This window comes from Rhipicephalus sanguineus, chromosome 6, assembly GCF_013339695.2.
Source record: "Rhipicephalus sanguineus isolate Rsan-2018 chromosome 6, BIME_Rsan_1.4, whole genome shotgun sequence".
NCBI lineage: Eukaryota > Metazoa > Arthropoda > Arachnida > Ixodida > Ixodidae > Rhipicephalus > Rhipicephalus sanguineus.
The window spans coordinates 111,646,297-111,664,136 of NC_051181.1; the positions used below are offsets into that span (position 1 = coordinate 111,646,297).

The following is a 17,840-nucleotide window of genomic DNA, read 5'->3' on the forward strand; positions in this document are numbered from 1 at the left end:
CTGTGGTAATAATAAGGAATGTATTTCCATTTAGACAGCGATGGCGGAGAGAGACAGTTTTAAGCGACTTAACCAGAACATAAAATCCGACAACGCCGAATTTCCTGAGCGTAAACTCAATAGCTGACTCACGAAGCAGCTGTGAGTCAATTTATGTCAGCGACTATATACCACAAGCAAGAGTGCGCGAGAACTGGTTTTTTTTCTTTTGTGCAGTTGGACAGCATACACCATGCACTGGAAATATGTCGTTGAAGCAGGCAGCTGGCAAAGAAAAAAAAAAGATATATACATATATATATATATATATATATATATATATATATATATATATATATATATATATATATATATATATATATATATATATATATATATATATGACGTCGCTGCGCCACAGAAAAATTTCCAGCTGAATAAAATGTCACGGAAGGTCGAACTAAGCCCTTTCTACTAGGGATGGTAAAATCGATTAACGATTAATCGATTAATCGATTAAAGGTCTTCAATTAATCGATTAATCGTCGTCTATTTCCGTCTTTCGATTAATCGAATTAATCGATTAAAACTATTCGATTAATCGATGACGGCACCCCCCACTCCCGCTTCCAACCTCGCCCCTTGGCCGGAGCGTGAGCTTCAAGGCGCGCTATCCTGCAGACGCAGATGCCGTGCACATCGCCTCTATTTCACTGCTTTCACTACAGTGCATATTTCTGCGCTAGCTTAACGAACCCGGAGCTGGCGGCGGCCATACCCCATAGAGAAAGATATGAACTCGCCCTAAACTCCGTCCAACTCCAAGCACTCCCCAATGCTTCAAGCCCGGGCAAGGAGGCGGCTCCACCCCATCGAGGCAGAAATGAACTTGCCCGCTTCTCTGCGGCTCACAGACTATAGTCGGGTACAACTTTAGAAAAAAGCGGCATTTGCACCTCAAAGGCGGATGCACACGCGCTTCCACTAATGGGCGCGCGCTCTAGACTGACGTCACGAGCCGGACGGCCGGTGCCTCCGCTCAAGGAGAAGAAGCGGGACTATTTCTTTGCCGCGGAGGCAATCGGCTGCCGCGCTTCGGTCATATGGGCGGGGCCTCTCCTTTTTTCTAAAGTTGTACCCGACTATACTGCTTCTACTGCCTTCACCCCCTCTCCCTTAAGCTGGTTGAGCGTCGACTGAGTATTAGTGATGCAGAACTATCGGTAAATTGACTATCGATAGCATCGATAGTTTTCTTTAAACTATCGATAGTGTAAACAAACTATCGATAGTACTACTATCGACAAACTATCGATTGTGCAATCGGTAGTACCATCGTTAATATTACTAGTGCTATTTCTGCCACGGGTGTTTATTGCTTTCTGTTCTGTTCTGTTCTGTTCTAACTGTTTTGCTGTGGAGAGGTTGAGGTCCATATTGTGACGTATTCGGGTTTCACCCACAAAGACTGTTGCAACGTTTGACCGCGCCGTAATGTTTGAGAAGCTTCACGATTGTTTGACATCATTCTGTTAAGATTACGCGCCGCACACGAATAGTCAAGTTTATTCGAGAGCTTACGCGAGCACCAGCCATAACGCTGGAAGGGATGATGACTGATGTATAAAAGACGACGCGTTCCGCCGATGATCAGATTACTTGACGGCCAACGACTGTTCTCGCCGCTTACAGTATGCAGAGTGTATCGCTAGTATATTGAGTTTTGATTTTCTGGGCACAAGTTCGCCCAAAGAAAGAGCTGAGTGTTTCCCAGTCTTGCTGCAGCATTATTCACCGTCACAACCAAGTGACAATACCATGGATAGTAGTGTGAATAAGGATGCTGTTACTAGCCGGCCATATTGCCAAAACTTTGGGATAGCTACTATCAGCTTCGCCTAGTTAATTTTCGGCGAGAAAAATAAATTATTTCTGCAGTGAAAACGGTGGAATATATCCATCAATAAATTCATGTTCAAAAGCAACCAGTTACAACTTACAATTAACAAACTTATTTCTTGATATATTTTTTATTTTTAAATCATAAAATATAATAGAATTTCATGCCGCGATGTTCCACCACATATGTAACGGCTTCCTTTCCGCTACAGCTGAACTGTTTGACTTTACGATCATGTGTCAGCAAAGCACTCTGATGAAGAACACACGCATGTCAACTTTCTTGCCCTTCAGCCTGCTCCTCCGGCTCCACTATGTACCACGGGCGCGGGGAACCAAGTTTATTCTGCAATTAGTTCGCGCTGTTGATTTTACACTATCGATAGTAATTTTTACCATCGATAGTCCGATAGTGACTCAGCTATCGATAGTATCGATAGTACAATCGATAGTTCTGTATCACTACTGAGTATACGTGGGGCTTGCGTTGCTTGCGTGTTATGTTGTGTAATTATTATACATTGGTGGTTATACCGGTTATACTGCTACCTTTGGGATGTCATAATGCCGGGCAATCGGAAGAGGAGCGCAGTGTGGTCGTTATTCGCTGAAGATGAGAAAACGAAGACTGCAAGGTGTAATAAATGTGGCAAGCACTTCTCGAAGCCAGCGACGGAGTCTATGATATCGCCTGCTGCACGCCCACTCTATTCACGTGCCAAAGAGCCATCTCCCAAAGAAAGGTGGTAATGACGACGGTGACAGTGTTGAAGAACCCTATCCTGACGACACCAATCCGCCTCTTCAGTTATCAGTATCTCGCTATTTAGCCAACAACCATCTCCCGACGACGGGCCCCTTGTGTCCAGTGTGCGAAAGTGGGCATTTTCGCACACTGGGCACAAGGGGCCCGTCGTCAACACTTTCAAAAGTGGGAATTTTCGATCATCAGCAAGTCTGTTAAAAAGATGTGGGTCCATATGAAACTCGAACGATGCCTCTCAAACAAAGAGGTATCGGTTTTAAAGCACCCATAAAAAATGTCGATTAATCGATTAATCGATTAAAACATTCCACGGAAAGCAATTAATCGATTAAAGGCTAAACCGATTAACGATGCACGATTAAAATTTTTAATCGACCATTCCTACTTTCTACTTTTTTTTTTCTCTTTTTCTCAGAAGTAAGCTCCACTCTCTACTACATATCTGTGGGATTTCACTCCGAAAACATAATCGGGACTCTATCGCAGGTGGCGTATTGTTGCAGTAAACCAGACTTTAGTGCTAAAATTCATGTTTGCGTGGTGCAGGCCGTCTTCATGCCCGTGTGTATGTGGAAGCGGGAACGGCGAAGGGGGGGGGGGGGTGTTAGGGAGCGAGATAACGCGTACATGTGCCCATGGAAAGTGTAATTCGTGTCAGTGTGCATCCTACGTCAAAGAACATGACAGCTGGAGAGGTCGTAAACAGGGACAACATGTACAGGTTGTATCAGCGAAAGCGTTCAGTGATCTTTCGAAACAACGGCGCAAGCGATAAAAGTTATTGTTTGCCAGGATGCACTAATGTATAATACAAACAGCGAGCTCAAACTTAAATTTAGAACACTTAAATTGCCACTTTCATTCCGACCTACCGAAACGTCAGTGTGAGATATATATATATATATATATATATATATATATATATATATATATATATATAGGTGTGTGTGTGTGTGTGTGTGTGTGTGTGTGTGTGTGTGTGTGTGTCTGTAACTTGTGCTCCGTCGTAAAAAAAAATATCATCATCATGAACCGGCACACGCGCTCTATTCATGCTCTTTACAGTGACGCTGTTTAAGCTATCGGTAACTTGCGCTCCGTCGTGCAACACTCCCCAGGCGGATATGCGCCGCAGGAATTGGGCGAGCCTTACTACCGAGTACAGCCGGTGCGAGCGTTAAACGAGAACACTGCTCGGCGAAGTGGAGCACGTGAAAGAGAGAGAGAGAGAGAAAGAATAGATATAGAGAAAGAATGAAAGCGATAGAGCGAGAGAGAAAGAGAAAAATAGAAAGAAATAAAGGGAATAAAAACACAAAAAGATAGAAAGACAGAGAAAGAGAGAGAAAGAAACAGACACGAAAAAGAGAGAGAAAAAGACAGACAGCAAGACAAAGAGAAAGAACGAGAGAGAACGAAAGAGGAAGCGATAAATAGAGAGAAATACAACGAAAGGAAAGAAGGAGAAATAAAGATAGAAAGAGTGAAAAAGAGAAAGCAATAGATAGACAGAAAAAATACAAAGAAAGGAAAGAAAGAGAAATAAAGATAGAAAAAGTGAGAGAGAGAAAGCAATAGAAAAGTGAGAAAGAGAGAGAAACAAGGAAGGCCACCCGGCTTCGCTCTTCCGTGAGGCTTGGCGCCACTAGTGCGAAGGTGTCGTAATTTTTTTTAAGTGATATGGAACGATGCAACGCGTGAAACACCGTCGAGTTCCGCACTTTTTATTGCTGAGAAGATTTTTCTCGAGAAGGATAAGTCGAGATATTAACGTATTTCACTGCAAGCACGGATGTCGCGAACCTGTCTGACGGAATGATTGGCAGGCTGTGCTGTTCCGCTACGGAGCACGAGATCGCGTGTTCAATTGGGCCAGGTAACGCTTAACTCCATTAAAAGTACTAGGCAACGTCACGTTTAAGGCCACGTCCCTGACAGCCTACACACGAACCTACATGCGAAGCTATCTGAAATCTGCGGCGCACCCGTCTGCCTAAGAAGGCATATATCTTCCTCTACAAAACAGCCTTTTACGACGCAGCTGTCTGTTGCGAACCCTGTTCGGTGTCGTCGTCGTTCGCTGAAACAGGCCGCGTGACCAGCGAGAAAGGAGGAGCCTCGCGGAAAGAGAAAGGGAAGGAGGTCACGTGTTCGACCACGGAGAGGAGGTTAACTGAACGGGGGGGGGGGGAGTGATTATGGAAGCAAAATAAAACCAAATAAATTTTGTTGACGAGGCGGGGTTTGAAGCTGGGCTCTCACGGTCCGAAGACAAATTTTATAACCCCTGCGCTATACACCCACTCTTGCATAGGCGAGCAAAGTTTTATCTCAACCCCCCCCCCCCCCCCCGGGTCGAGGCCGAAACACAACATGCCCAACAATACATGAAAAATGCAAATGAAGCGATGACGTGCTCCTGCCATTGGTACCTGGCTTTCGGGTAGTAAAGATGGGATGCAAACAGTTCTTTGGAATGCAACATCAGGGGCCTTCAGCCGCCATTATGGTTCAAAAACCTGCGTGTCCATAACCCTGAGTAGTCGGACGAGTAAAGCCCAGCGCTAGCGACGAGACGATGGCGACGACGCTGACGGTCGTTTCGCCAGTGCCAACACGAGCTTACGGTGAAAGACGCGCATCACGAGCCAGCTAAGGGTTGTATAAAATACTTGGTCAAAACTTTGCCAAAAGTAAAGAGGAAAATATAATGTCTGACGAAATGAGTGACCGCTTCGCTGTCCAACGCTTTTCGCGGCGTGAAACTGGCTGTTTGCGTCTCACTTTCCATACGTGTACCTATCAACCAACATTATTAATCTAATTAAACTGCGCATTCCACAAAAAGAAAAGTACTCCGTACAATCGCTGACATCCTTAACGAGTGTCCCCAAACATGGAGTTTTCAAGGGTTTTCCACTTCCTTCGTCTACCTTTACGAAAACATAGCTCTTTTTTTTTCGTCTTGCTCAACAGTGAAATCCAATGGCACGTCGCTACAGGACACTGTCAAAAGTCGCAGACAACTCATATGTCTATGTCATCTCCGGACATACCCCTTTGGAAGGGCAAGTTGCGCACGTCAATGATTACAGTACCAGTTTCCCTCTACTTTGGGTAAATTGCATTTGTTAAATACATACGCACTCACGCACGACACTTGAAAAACGACGTTCACTGAAACAATGTTCACTTAACAGCAAATAAAATTTCTGAAAGCAGGAACTTATAAAATTAGATGTCACGCTCGTGATTCATAATATTACACGCGCTTGATATATTTTCTTTTTATTTTATTAACTGATTTCTTTTTATTCACATATTTTACGAAAGCAAATAATTTGTTTGGTCCCGTAGCCATAATGGTCCAATACTTAAATGCTCTTAATTACACAGGACGCAAGGGCATGTCAGCAGAACACAAACACAAATACGCAATGTTTCAACAAGCGCTGAACAACCTACTTAACTATCAATTAAAACGCGCAAGCTACCTCAAAAGCAAGTGTGGATGTTGTAATAGCATTTTCTCCATAGATGGAGTAAAATTACCTGACATTTTCACATCATTAAACATATTTGACTACTTGTATACCTTGCGTGTATGACGCTATCTTTATTGTCACTACGTTTTGGTGCACATTTTGCCGCAATTTACCCATGATAACACCACTGAACACCTTTTTTTTTTCGCCATTATGTGCACTCTAAGCGCCGTACACGTTGCGTATTTTGCGGTTACCCTCGTATGCTATACTGCCATTAAAAATGTTTATTATTCTCGGACTATGTTTTGCTCTGTCCTCGCTTTTGATGCTTGCGTTCACTGTTGTGTTTTCCGACGCAGCTGCTGACGAAGAATGTCATTGTGGGCATGTTTGTTCATCGAGCCAACGTTACTGTCCAGGTTGGTTTTTCTACCTCATTCTCAGCATCAAAATTACGTACAAAGATGCGAAATAAAGTTCAAGGTGGAGACGTGTACGACTCACCTATTTCGAGGTACTTCTTAGCGGACATGGTTTTCAGTAGTATTTGGAAAAACTGCAGCTGGCAACTGTCGCCCAACATGGAGCCGTAGTAGTGACTTTTCGTGATCTGCAACAAGTGACGTGACCGCAGTAGACTATGTAAGTTGCATTCGCCAATTACATTGAGCCGCACGGGATAATTCTAACGTGCTAATTAAAAAAAGTACAAACGAAACGAAACTCGTGAATTCTGGACAAAAACTGCACGTAAAGCACTGTTACGAGTACAAACAAATCGAATCCGACATTTGTGGCACTTGGAGTACTTGTACAGCAACCATAGTGGTCTTTTTGAGTCTTTTTTCTAATCAACACACCATTTAATGAAGTTGGTCAGGGCCCTGTTTGATCCGTTTTATCCAATACACTAAAGCTACCTGTAGTACTAGTTGTGCTGGTACGGCTAATGGTCTGCTTGCCAGCAACTTTCAACTTCAAAATTGACAGACACCCTACTCATACAGTGTCTTGCGGTTGATTGTTTCACTAAGGCATCTTTAGCCAACATCAACCATCGAAAACCAATATACCACAGTGCTAACAAGTGATGGTAATATGCAAGGAAATGCGGTATACTGCTATTGAAGTCGCGTGACTTAGGAAGGGACTCAGGATCGACCAGTATATTCAGTCAGAAGTCACGTGACATTCAACCCGTTGTAGCAGAGGCCAAGGAAGGAAAGTTACGGAAGCACTTAACTCTCCTTGCGTGCACTGAATGTGAAAGCGCGGTGTGTCCGGGTGTGACAACTACATCAGCGTCCATTCGACGTCCATGTCACGTGATATTATAGCATGACGTCGTCACTTCTTCACGTGAGTCTTTTATTATTTTTTCGCCATCGTGTGGTAATGCCGATGCTTGCATGATAATAATAATAATATCTGGGGTTTAACGTCCCAAAACCACGATTTGATTATGAGAGACGCCGTAGTGGAGGGCTCCGGAAATTTCGACCACCTGGGCACCTAAATCTAAGTACACGGGCCTCAAACAATTTCGCCTCCATCGAAAATGCAGCCGCCGCGGCCGGGATTCGATCCCGCGACCTTCGGGTCAGCAGTCGAGCGCCATAACCACTAGACCACCGTGGCGGGGCGATGCTTGCATGACCTGGCCGGACAGACGCCGTATTTTTCGCTTCGTGTGGCCAGCGCCTCCTCTGTGGCATACAATTCTTCCGCATTACGATCGTTTTCAAGAGCTGCTGAGTGCGACCCTGTGTCAGATTGCGCCGATGAGCGAGTCCGTGCAAACGTTGTCTTCCAGGATGGCAACGCCACCTACCCGAACAACGGCGAAACGATCGAAGAAGACGGGCCTTGAAGTTGTGACGCGCATCGGGATTCCGGCTTTCGAGCGTTTTGCTTAAAATGAGCGTGTTTTTGTGTGCTGTTCGACTGTCCCTTTGTGTGCAGTGTGCGTGAACCGAAAAGCAATGAAAGGAAGCACTGATCTCGTACGTTTGTATTGATCAGGTTATGCAATAAACAACGCAACAGCCAACCCCACTGACTGTTCGCGCAACGGTATCAACTATTCGTGCGTTCCTACTGTAGAAGTTCTGAGCCGTGCAAATAAAGGTAGTATCGGGTCAAAACGACCAGCGCTTGTTGTTCTTAGTGGTTATCGGCCGAAACAGTAGAAATAATGAACACTGCTGACAAGCAGAAGAACACCTGTTGAACGTATCAACTCGCTAGGCAGTTTTAGAATAGGGCATGCAAAGATGACGCTCGTCGTGTACGCACGCTATTTCCGTCACTCAACGGGGGTACGCGTGAGAATAGCGTACGACGCATGCGCAGTGGCGACAAGCGCTAACGCAAAGCTTTGCGTACCTTGTTCTAAAACTCCCTATTAACATATAAGTTTATATTATAAGCCATATACAACTAAAAAGCGCTCACTCAGTACTGAGGAGTGTTGCAGAGTTTCAATTCAACACGAAACTATCGGTGACTAAACTATACCGTCGTGGTGACATACATGTTCCAAGACTTCTGAGGAACGCTTCAAGAAACATATTCGGCTTGCTATATTAGAGAGTTTTAGTGACCGGGGCCCCAAACCGGCTTGCGTACGTAAGCCCTTGCGTTCTTTGTATTCTCCACGGGTGCAGCTGGGAGCACAAAGGAACGCAAAAGCGTGCGTATACGTAAGCTGCATGGGGTCCCCGACACTAAAGCTATGTTGCCACGTTTGAAAGGATATGTCCCCTTATTCAACCTTTCCTACCTGTGAAAAAAGTAGCACCTCATTACTCTTCCGCCCTACTCCCCAGTGAACACAGGAAAGAAGACGTGAGTACACGAGACTGTCATCCCCAGTAAGTATTGTTTTAGTTAATTAGTAAACCGGGTACCACTCGAAATACTAAGTGGATTCCAGTTGCACGTTCAGAAAACTAGCGCACTAAGTGACTCGGTGTCCTATCTTCACTGATCAATGCACCTTAGTCGACAAATTATCGCTCTATCAACGTTCCCGTCAGGGCACCGTTGCGAGAACCGACGACTTGCGCTTTCATCAAACAATATAGGTCATTTCACAAAAAAGAAACTACTAAAGTCTGTCTACTGAAGACATTTGCCGACATTTTAATGGTCGGAACGCATTCTATCACACTCAAAGTTCAGCGGCGTGGTCTCCGTGTAGTTCACTGTAATAATATCTGGCCTTTAACGTACCAAAACTATGACATCATTATGAGGCACGCCGTAGTAGAAGGCTCCGGAAATTTCGACGATCTGGTGCTCTTTAATGTGCACTGACATCGCACAGTAGACGGGCTTCTGTAGCATTTCGCCCCCATCAAAATGCGACCGCCGCGGCCGGGATTGAATCCGCGACCTTCGGGACGTGTAAATCCGATGACACCACTAAAAGGTGTTATGTGTCCGTAACTTACACCCGTATACTAATATTCGCTGCACTTTCCCCTACGTACACGAGACTTTCAGAGCGGTGTAATAACTAGCATAATTACATTCTCACACCCCTTCCTCCTCCTCCTCCTCCTCCTACTCCTCCTCCTCCTCTTACAGGAAATAAATGGAATGGTGCATTCAAGCGTAATTAGGCTTATACCCTAACACGCTTGCAACAGCTACACTTATAAAGAAAAGGGGCAGCGTAACTACGGCGTCTTCCTGCAGTGCAACGATAATCGTCCTCCGGCTTGCTTGAGTTTCCTTTCTCGATAAGAACGCTCGGTAGTTTCCTATCAGAAATGATATGCCACGCTAATAGCATGCACGCCGTTCGTGACTGCATGCGCCAAGAGTGCAAGGGCGTACTTGAGGCGTTTCAACTGCGAAGCTGTTTTACAAATCGTTCCCTGTTCACCCCGTACGAAAAAACTGTCGTCACCATAAACGGGTATGCGCCACAGAAATTGGTTAAATCCCACTGTTCCCCAGGGGTCCACTAAAAATGAAGACGAAAACTAACGTCATCAAACGGGTATGTGCCGCTGTGCGGCCTATCGGAAAACTATGATCATCGTAAACGGGTATGTGCCACAGAAATTGGGGGAGAGAATACAAGGAGAGAATACTAGGGAACGGGAAAGGCAACGGCGGCTGCGAGAAGACCCAGAGGCGATGGAAGGCCTACGCCAACGACGACGTGCCCGTATACATCTATGAGAGGTGCGAACGCTTGGTTTCAGCTCGAGGTTCCGTCTCTGGAGTTCGGACATCCGTGTCGTTTCTGTGACTGCCTGTGGTTTAACTCGAACCTCTCTGCGCTGAGAACCAACGTAGAAACAGCCAAGCATCACCTAGCTAAAGCCTAACTATACGACTTAGAAGCAACCTAGAAACAACCCTCATCACCTAGTTAAGGCCTAGAAACAACCTAGAAACAACCAGATGAGTCTTCAGAATCGTCCAGTTTGGCTGTTTCAAGCCTTGCGCGGCTTAGTGCAAGCTTCGCCTGATTTTTTTTTCCCACACGCCTCAATAATCATCACCTCTCCCACGTGCCTTTCCACGCGCCTAGACCGCAAGGACGTGGAAGAGGTGATGATTATTGAGACGGGTGAAAAAAACGCCCCAAGTACACCCTTTCATTCTACACTCACAGAAAGGACAAAGTAAAAAGGGTGTCTTTTTGTCCCACAACAATAATCGTCATCTGGCTTGCCTGCGTTTCCTTTCTTGAAAACTCGGCGCTGGCCACTTTCCTACCAAGAATGCTACGTCACGCTGATAGCGCACATGCCGTTCGTGACCAGAAAGTGCCGGGCGCGCGGCGATACTGCAAGGAAAGGAAGGCAAAAAAATAAATGGCGATTATTGTTGTGGGACAAAAATACACCCTTTTTACTCGATCTTTTCTGTGAGTGTATAGGTAAACGAGTGCACTCTACGGGAAAAAATTGAGAAGTGCAGGGACGGCGGTGATTACGCGAGTAAAGCGCGCGAGATAAATTATTACAGTTTCGTGGCAGAAATACTCCCCGAGCAATCTATTCTTCAAGCGAAGCTTGTACAGATTTCGGTGGCGGCATCATTCGCAAAAAAAAAAAGAAAAAGAAACCGGCGCCAGAAACCGTTTTCTGGTACAGGAATGCGGACCCCTAAGGTGCGCCGGCCGCATATGTAGTATTTGCAGGGCTTAAAGTTAGGGGTGGGGGACTCGAGGGGGGGGGGGGGAGCTTCCATTTCATAAGCAGGGGCTGTATGTGTGTATGTGTGTATGTATGTATTTAGGACGCCGCCCTCTGAGGGCCCCTTCCAAAGAAGGGAAGCTTTAAGCTTTGAGTATTTGTAGTAATAGTAGTAGTAGTAGTAGTAGTAGTAGTAGTAGTAGTAGTAGTAGTAGTAGTAGTAGTAGTAGTAGTAGTAGTAGTAGTAGTAGGGGTGATTCCACGTAAGATCGAACAAACGATGGCTGGTCGACCTCTCAAATTTATTTCAAAATTTTATATATTATTGCCTGATGAGTGGAAAGAAGAGATCCGCAATTTGTTTTGCCGCCAAAAATTTTTTCGAACCACAGGAAATCAATAATGACGAAGAGGTGGAGTGGAGCGCTCATCCGCTCTGCTGTTTTGGCCAACTTTCGTTATGAATTGCACAAAATATATTAAAGTTAAGTAGCTGAAATTTATTTACCTAAATATATGCATGTTTTTGCTTCTGCTGAGGTATTTTTAGTTTTTATGTGTAGTGTAGATGTTTTTATAAAAAACGTCAAAAATGGCCCAATCGGCAAAATTTTCTTTACTTTGAAGGTCTTTATCTCAAAAAAGCCTTGTAGGAGAGGTACGAAAATTTCGCATTACGTTCTTCGCATGCGTATCTACCAAACTGCCAAATCTTGTATTTATATAACTTTTCAGTAAAGAGATATGATCGGGCTAAGTTCAAGAAAACACCGAACAATGAAAACTTCTGACGACAATTAAAAAAAAAACCCCATTTTTTAAATTTCTTAAACTTTGTCCACTTATTCTCCTCCACATCAGCTTTCACAATCATTAAAAACATGTTGCATAATGTCGTTGCACTAATAGTTACGGCCCCTCCAATGAGACCCTTAAACAAGGATGGGCAATTCCGACTTCTTGCCCAGCAAGTGTATAAAATGCAGGCAGGATTGAATTTCTTTTTATTAAAAGGTCAGCGGGTACCTAAAAAGGTGTCGCCGGCACTGAAGACGTTAATTTTGAAATTATTTGGTCACTGCAGCGGCCACGAGCGCGGAGCTACCGAGTAGGCGCGCGCGCACCCGAGATGCTCGTTGTAAGAGACGGCGCAGTGAGAGCTCGTTCTCGCGTCCTCAGACCGATTGAGTTCGAAACAGCAACACCTCTCGGGTGACTTGAACGCACGTGCACCGGTAGTCGCAGTGATCTGGTTAATTGCGTCGATTTCTTTTTCAGGGGGCATAAGAATGTCATCGTTAAACTGTGCGTTCCGTGAAGATCTTTCATTGCAGTGGTAGCAAAAGTACGCGTAGCACAAGTAGTCAGTCTCACTGACAGTCACTGATCTTTCGGGCGTTAAACGTTCCTTCAAAGCATTTATGTCTAGGTCGGTAACTCTGCGAAATTTTGGCTTCTCTGCAATAATTAAAGGAGTACTGACACGATTTTGAGACATCGCAAAAGGGGCCTTTTTTGCTTCGTTGGTATGCAGTGTCCACGCTGTCCACACACTGGAGTCGGAGAACACGTATAAAATATTTTAATTTGACTTTGAAGTTTTCGTCGCTGAGCATTTGCAAGCCAGGCACACTGCAAGGACATTATCCCGACAAGTCAAAACAGTTCCTCCGAGTTCGCGAGTTCTGCGTCCTGCATGCAGCCTAAATCGTAGAAATCACTGTCAGGGTCACTGGACGACAATTCATTCATCGTTGCCTATTGCACTACGAGCAGATGACGGATTTCCCGCTAGTACGTCGCGAATTTCTGTATCTCCGTGACGTCATACTGCTATGAAACGACACTGAGAAGCCACCCCCTCGATATCGAAACCGAAAGTGTCTTTTTAAGGTGGCGCTAATTAAAATATATAGGATGCATTCCCAGGCACCACAATAGTCGTTTTACGTTTCTCGACACCAGTATTTTTATTTATAGCAACAATCCGAAATTTTTTAAAATTCGTGTCAGTACTCCTTTAAGCTTCTTGTGCTTCGAAAGGTAGTCTCCACAATAGACTCATTCAGAGCTATACTTTCTCGTCATGAGACGCACAGGAGGAGTAGAGTAAGAGCAAAGCACAAGAACTATCCGCGCCGAATGAAGTGTGAACAGCGCACCGAACGCGTGGCCAGTTCACGCCGTCTGCTGCCGACATCTAATATAGACAAGCGCATCCGGTTACCGATAGTTTTGCTTTTCTTTCCTTTGACAATCCATATTTTGCTTTGCCACTGGAGCGCCACGTTCATGCTTTCCACTGATCGCAACTGGCGCAGCGCAGTTTCTGTGGCAGCAGCGTGCGTGAAGCGAGCGCTCATAGCTCCCTTATAGAGTTTTCATCTTGCTTCCATCTCCGCCGTGTTATCAGCGCCTAGCTGAGATGCGAACAGAGGGCGGATAGAATAGCGAAGCTCCAGTGCACGTGCGTTCAAGTCACCCGAGAGGTGTTGCTGTTTCGAACTCAATCGGTCTGAGGACGCGAGAACGAGCTCTCACTGCGCCGTCTCTTACAACGAGCATCTCGGGTGCGCGCGCGCCTACTCGGTAGCTCCGCGCTCGTGGCCGCTGCAGTGACCAAATAATTTCAAAATTAACGTCTTCAGTGCCGGCGACACCTTTTTAGGTACCTGCTGACCTTTTAATAAAAAGAAATTCAATCCTGCCTGCATTTTATACACTTGCTGGGCAAGAAGTCGGAATTGCCCATCCTTGTTTAAGGGTCTCATTGGAGGGGCCGTAACTATTAGTGCAACGACATTATGCAACATGTTTTTAATGATTGTGAAAGCTGATGTGGAGGAGAATAAGTGGACAAAGTTTAAGAAATTTAAAAAATGGGGTTTTTTTTTAATTGTCGTCAGAAGTTTTCATTGTTCGGTGTTTTCTTGAACTTAGCCCGATCATATCTCTTTACTGAAAAGCTATATAAATACAAGATTTGGCAGTTTGGTAGATACGCATGCGAAGAACGTAATGCGAAATTTTCGTACCTCTCCTACAAGGCTTTTTTGAGATAAAGACCTTCAAAGTAAAGAAAATTTTGCCGATTGGGCCATTTCTGACGTTTTTTATAAAAACATCTACACTACACATAAAAACTAAAAATACCTCAGCAGAAGCAAAAACATGCATATATTTAGGTAAATAAATTTCAGCTACTTAACTTTAATATATTTTGTGCAATTCATAACGAAAGTTGGCCAAAACAGCAGAGCGGATGAGCGCTCCACTCCACCTCTTCGTCATTATTGATTTCCTGTGGTTCGAAAAAATTTTTGGCGGCAAAACAAATTGCGGATCTCTTCTTTCCACTCATCAGGCAATAATATATAAAATTTTGAAATAAATTTGAGAGGTCGACCAGCCATCGTTTGTTCGATCTTACGTGGAATCACCCAGTAATAGACTCTTATTCAGCCAAATTGATAGGCCGAGCATTTCGACCGCCTGCGCGATCAGTCGACGCTGTTCTTCTTCCCCTTCGGCGCCGATCCAGTCGAGCCAGGTGGTGATGGAAAGGGAAGGGGGAGGGTAAGAGCTGGATTGCTGAACAGTTGGGTACTGTAGAAATGGCAGTGTGACAGGTCTGCATATGTAGATGGGCAACTGGGACAGCAGGGGTCCGATCTACATTTATAAAGAAAAGGGCGAGATGGGATGATCAGGCAATTCATTTGGATGTGCCGTAGAATTCGAGCCTCTAGCAGAGTGAGCGATGGATGAGGAGGAGGGTAAAGACGCTTGTCGAGTCGGAGCTGTAGGTATATACCTCCTTGATAGTATGTATATGCGCCGTTTTCCAATAACTGATGCTCTCTCGATCGTGGTCTCGTCGGCGATCAGCCATTTCTAATATGGCAGTCTGATATTTCATCGAGTTCACTTGTCGTTTCACGTTGCCGCACTTCACTTCTGCGTGGATATAAATGCATAGCCTTCGTTGTTCCTGTAGCAACTGAAGTTTTGCGCTTCTAAGCACGCGGATGAAGGTCCAATGCCCGGCATGGAGGAAGGAAACGGTTATGATAGAGCATTGCCCGATGAGAAAGAAAGAAAGAAAGAAAGAAAGAAAGAAAGAAAGAAAGAAAGAAAGAAAGAAAGAAAGAAAGAAAGAAAGAAAGAAAGAAAGAAAGAAAGAAAGAAAGAAAGAAAGAAAGAAAGAAAGAAAGAAAGAAAGAAAGAAAGAAAGAAAGAAAGAAAGAAAGAAAGAAAGAAAGATGCTTGCCCCCATTTTTCCGATAGGGCAAGGGCTCCTAAATTTTCTGAAACTGGGGGAACGGAACCACTTATTTCTGAAGATCCACACCAAATGTGAGCCTCACTAGCTGTGTACGGACGACTGACGTGTGCTACCGGAAAGGTGCCCCGCAGGCCTCCGCAGGCGGTATACTTTACAGACGCCATTCTCTCCAACATTTGGGGCGCAGCACGCAGCAGTACGATATTCGTGTCGTCCACACAACAAGCCCAACGATATCTGATTCATTCAGTTGGGCGCATCTGTTGGAAGCTGAATGTGGAGCGCCCAGTTCACATGCGATCATGGCAGGCGCTCCTGCACGCAACAACACACGGAGCCCAAACTGGAGTACAGTCAAACCTCGGCGATATGAATCTCGCGGGGTCACCAAAAATATTCGTATCATCCGAAATTCGTATCACCGGAAAACATGGAAAATTAATATGCGACAAAAGAAAGCTGGCGTATGTTTTCATTTATTGTTTCTCAAGGACGCAGCAACGTCATAACAGTTCCGAATGATTGCCAGTAATGTCTTTAGATGTCGACGATCATGCTTGTAGTCGTAAATATGCGGCGCGTGCGCGCGTGTGTAATTAATTAACCAGGTGTGTTGTGACCCATGACAGCTAGTAGCCCCTTCCAAATCTTAGTACGCTTTTTTGCATGACATTAGAGTGCTGCGGCGAAAATGACCTATGGAGCGCTTTGCACGCGATTGAACGACAGAAAAATTTAGGACCGCTGTCCTTTGTTGTTATTACTCTCTTATCGCGGCGGTGTTTTGGATGTTTTTTGGGAGTAGCGTGTCCGTACAATCGGAAGGTTTGCTCAAAATATGGGAATCTCCTGTGGAAATCGAAGAGTTGGGAGGTGTGCGCGTCCCCGACAGTCGTGCATGTTGATGTTGCTAGGCCTAGATCCTTCGCGAAGACATGACTTGCATCTACGTGGCAGGCACGTGTAAACAAAGTACAATGACGCTGCCTCGAGCATAGCAGCACGCGTCGACGCGTTAAAAAGAGAGAGCGCGCGCTACGTAGCGTCATCTGTAATCTAAACGCGAAGGTATATGAAGGCGCATTGAGACCTGAAAGATTCGCGCGCACAGGCTCGGGTGTATCGGAGGTTACGACGCGCCGCTGATGGTCTATTCTGACAAACTGGCGGCACGGCGCGCATGACAGCGCGTGATTCCCTTGTCATCCGCGACAGCACGGGCAGCACCTCTTCGTACCTGCGTGGTAGCGTACGTTCGTATCAAACGTCACCGGGTGAAAATCGGTTCGTAACAACTGCACTCCATTACATTGCAGGCTAATGAGCCTTGGTCGGGACCACAGGAAAGTTCGTATCACCTCTAAATTCGCACGAGCGGTGATCGTATCACCGGGGTTCTACTAGGTTGCAGAGGAGGAAGAGCTGATCGTTTCTTTCGCATTCCTGCATATATATCTCGACATTACATTATATATATATATATATATATATATATATATATATATATATATATATATATATACAGACGTCGCGAGATAGGATCCAAAAGAGTTGGCTGCTATCCTTAGTTCGAATAACATTACAATGTGTTGCTGTCGCATTCATTGCTTCACCCTTGCGGCAAAACTGTGATTTTTTTTTAACCGTAAACGCTCTGGCCCATAGTATTTACTTGGACGCTACCAGCACTCGATATAGAACTGGCTCTTATTGGCAAGTATTGGCTAAATGATAGCTAATTCTGGCTACATATTGTGTTGTTTAATGTCGGCTGTATCCGCTGTTATAACAGTAATACTATTTTTATACATCTTAGATCCAATGATGCGGTCGCGTATACACAGAAGACAACCTGAGTAGCTTCCGTCTCAATTTTTAGCAGCGTCACTGTTGAAGCTCGACAAGAAACTGTCATCATCAGAAACTGCGCGCGCTCTGTTCGTCCTCCTCTGCTTCGCTCCCCCAACACGCGCGCTCTCCCGCTGCGCCGATTCGTCCGGCGTGGGACGCAATAACTCGCACAGGCGAGAGAACGAGTACAGAGACAGAAAGAATAAAGAGATAGAAAGAAAGACAAAAAGAGAAAGAGGAAAAAAGGCAAAAAGAGAAAAAAGATACAAAGACATAGAAACAAATAGACGAAGACAGAGGTAGAAAGAAACACAAAAAAAGAGATAGCAGATACATAGGCCGCATGATCATAGAGGAATTTCATATCCGGAGAAAGGAGTGCGTTAGCCAACCGTCTATAAGTATTTCGGTGG

At 45.0% G+C, this 17,840-nt stretch overlaps 1 protein-coding gene across 2 annotated transcripts in view; it reads right to left on the reverse strand.

Annotated features, from left to right (window-relative positions):
* The window catches only part of LOC119396174 (uncharacterized), a 42,843-nt gene that overhangs the window by 12,012 nt on the left and 12,991 nt on the right, over positions 1 to 17,840 (reverse strand). For both annotated transcript variants that reach the window (XM_037663266.2, XM_037663265.2), the window contains exon 3: positions 6,637 to 6,742. In XM_037663266.2, the coding sequence (XP_037519194.1) occupies positions 6,637 to 6,742 (106 nt within the window). The remainder of the gene's footprint in view (positions 1 to 6,636; positions 6,743 to 17,840) is intronic.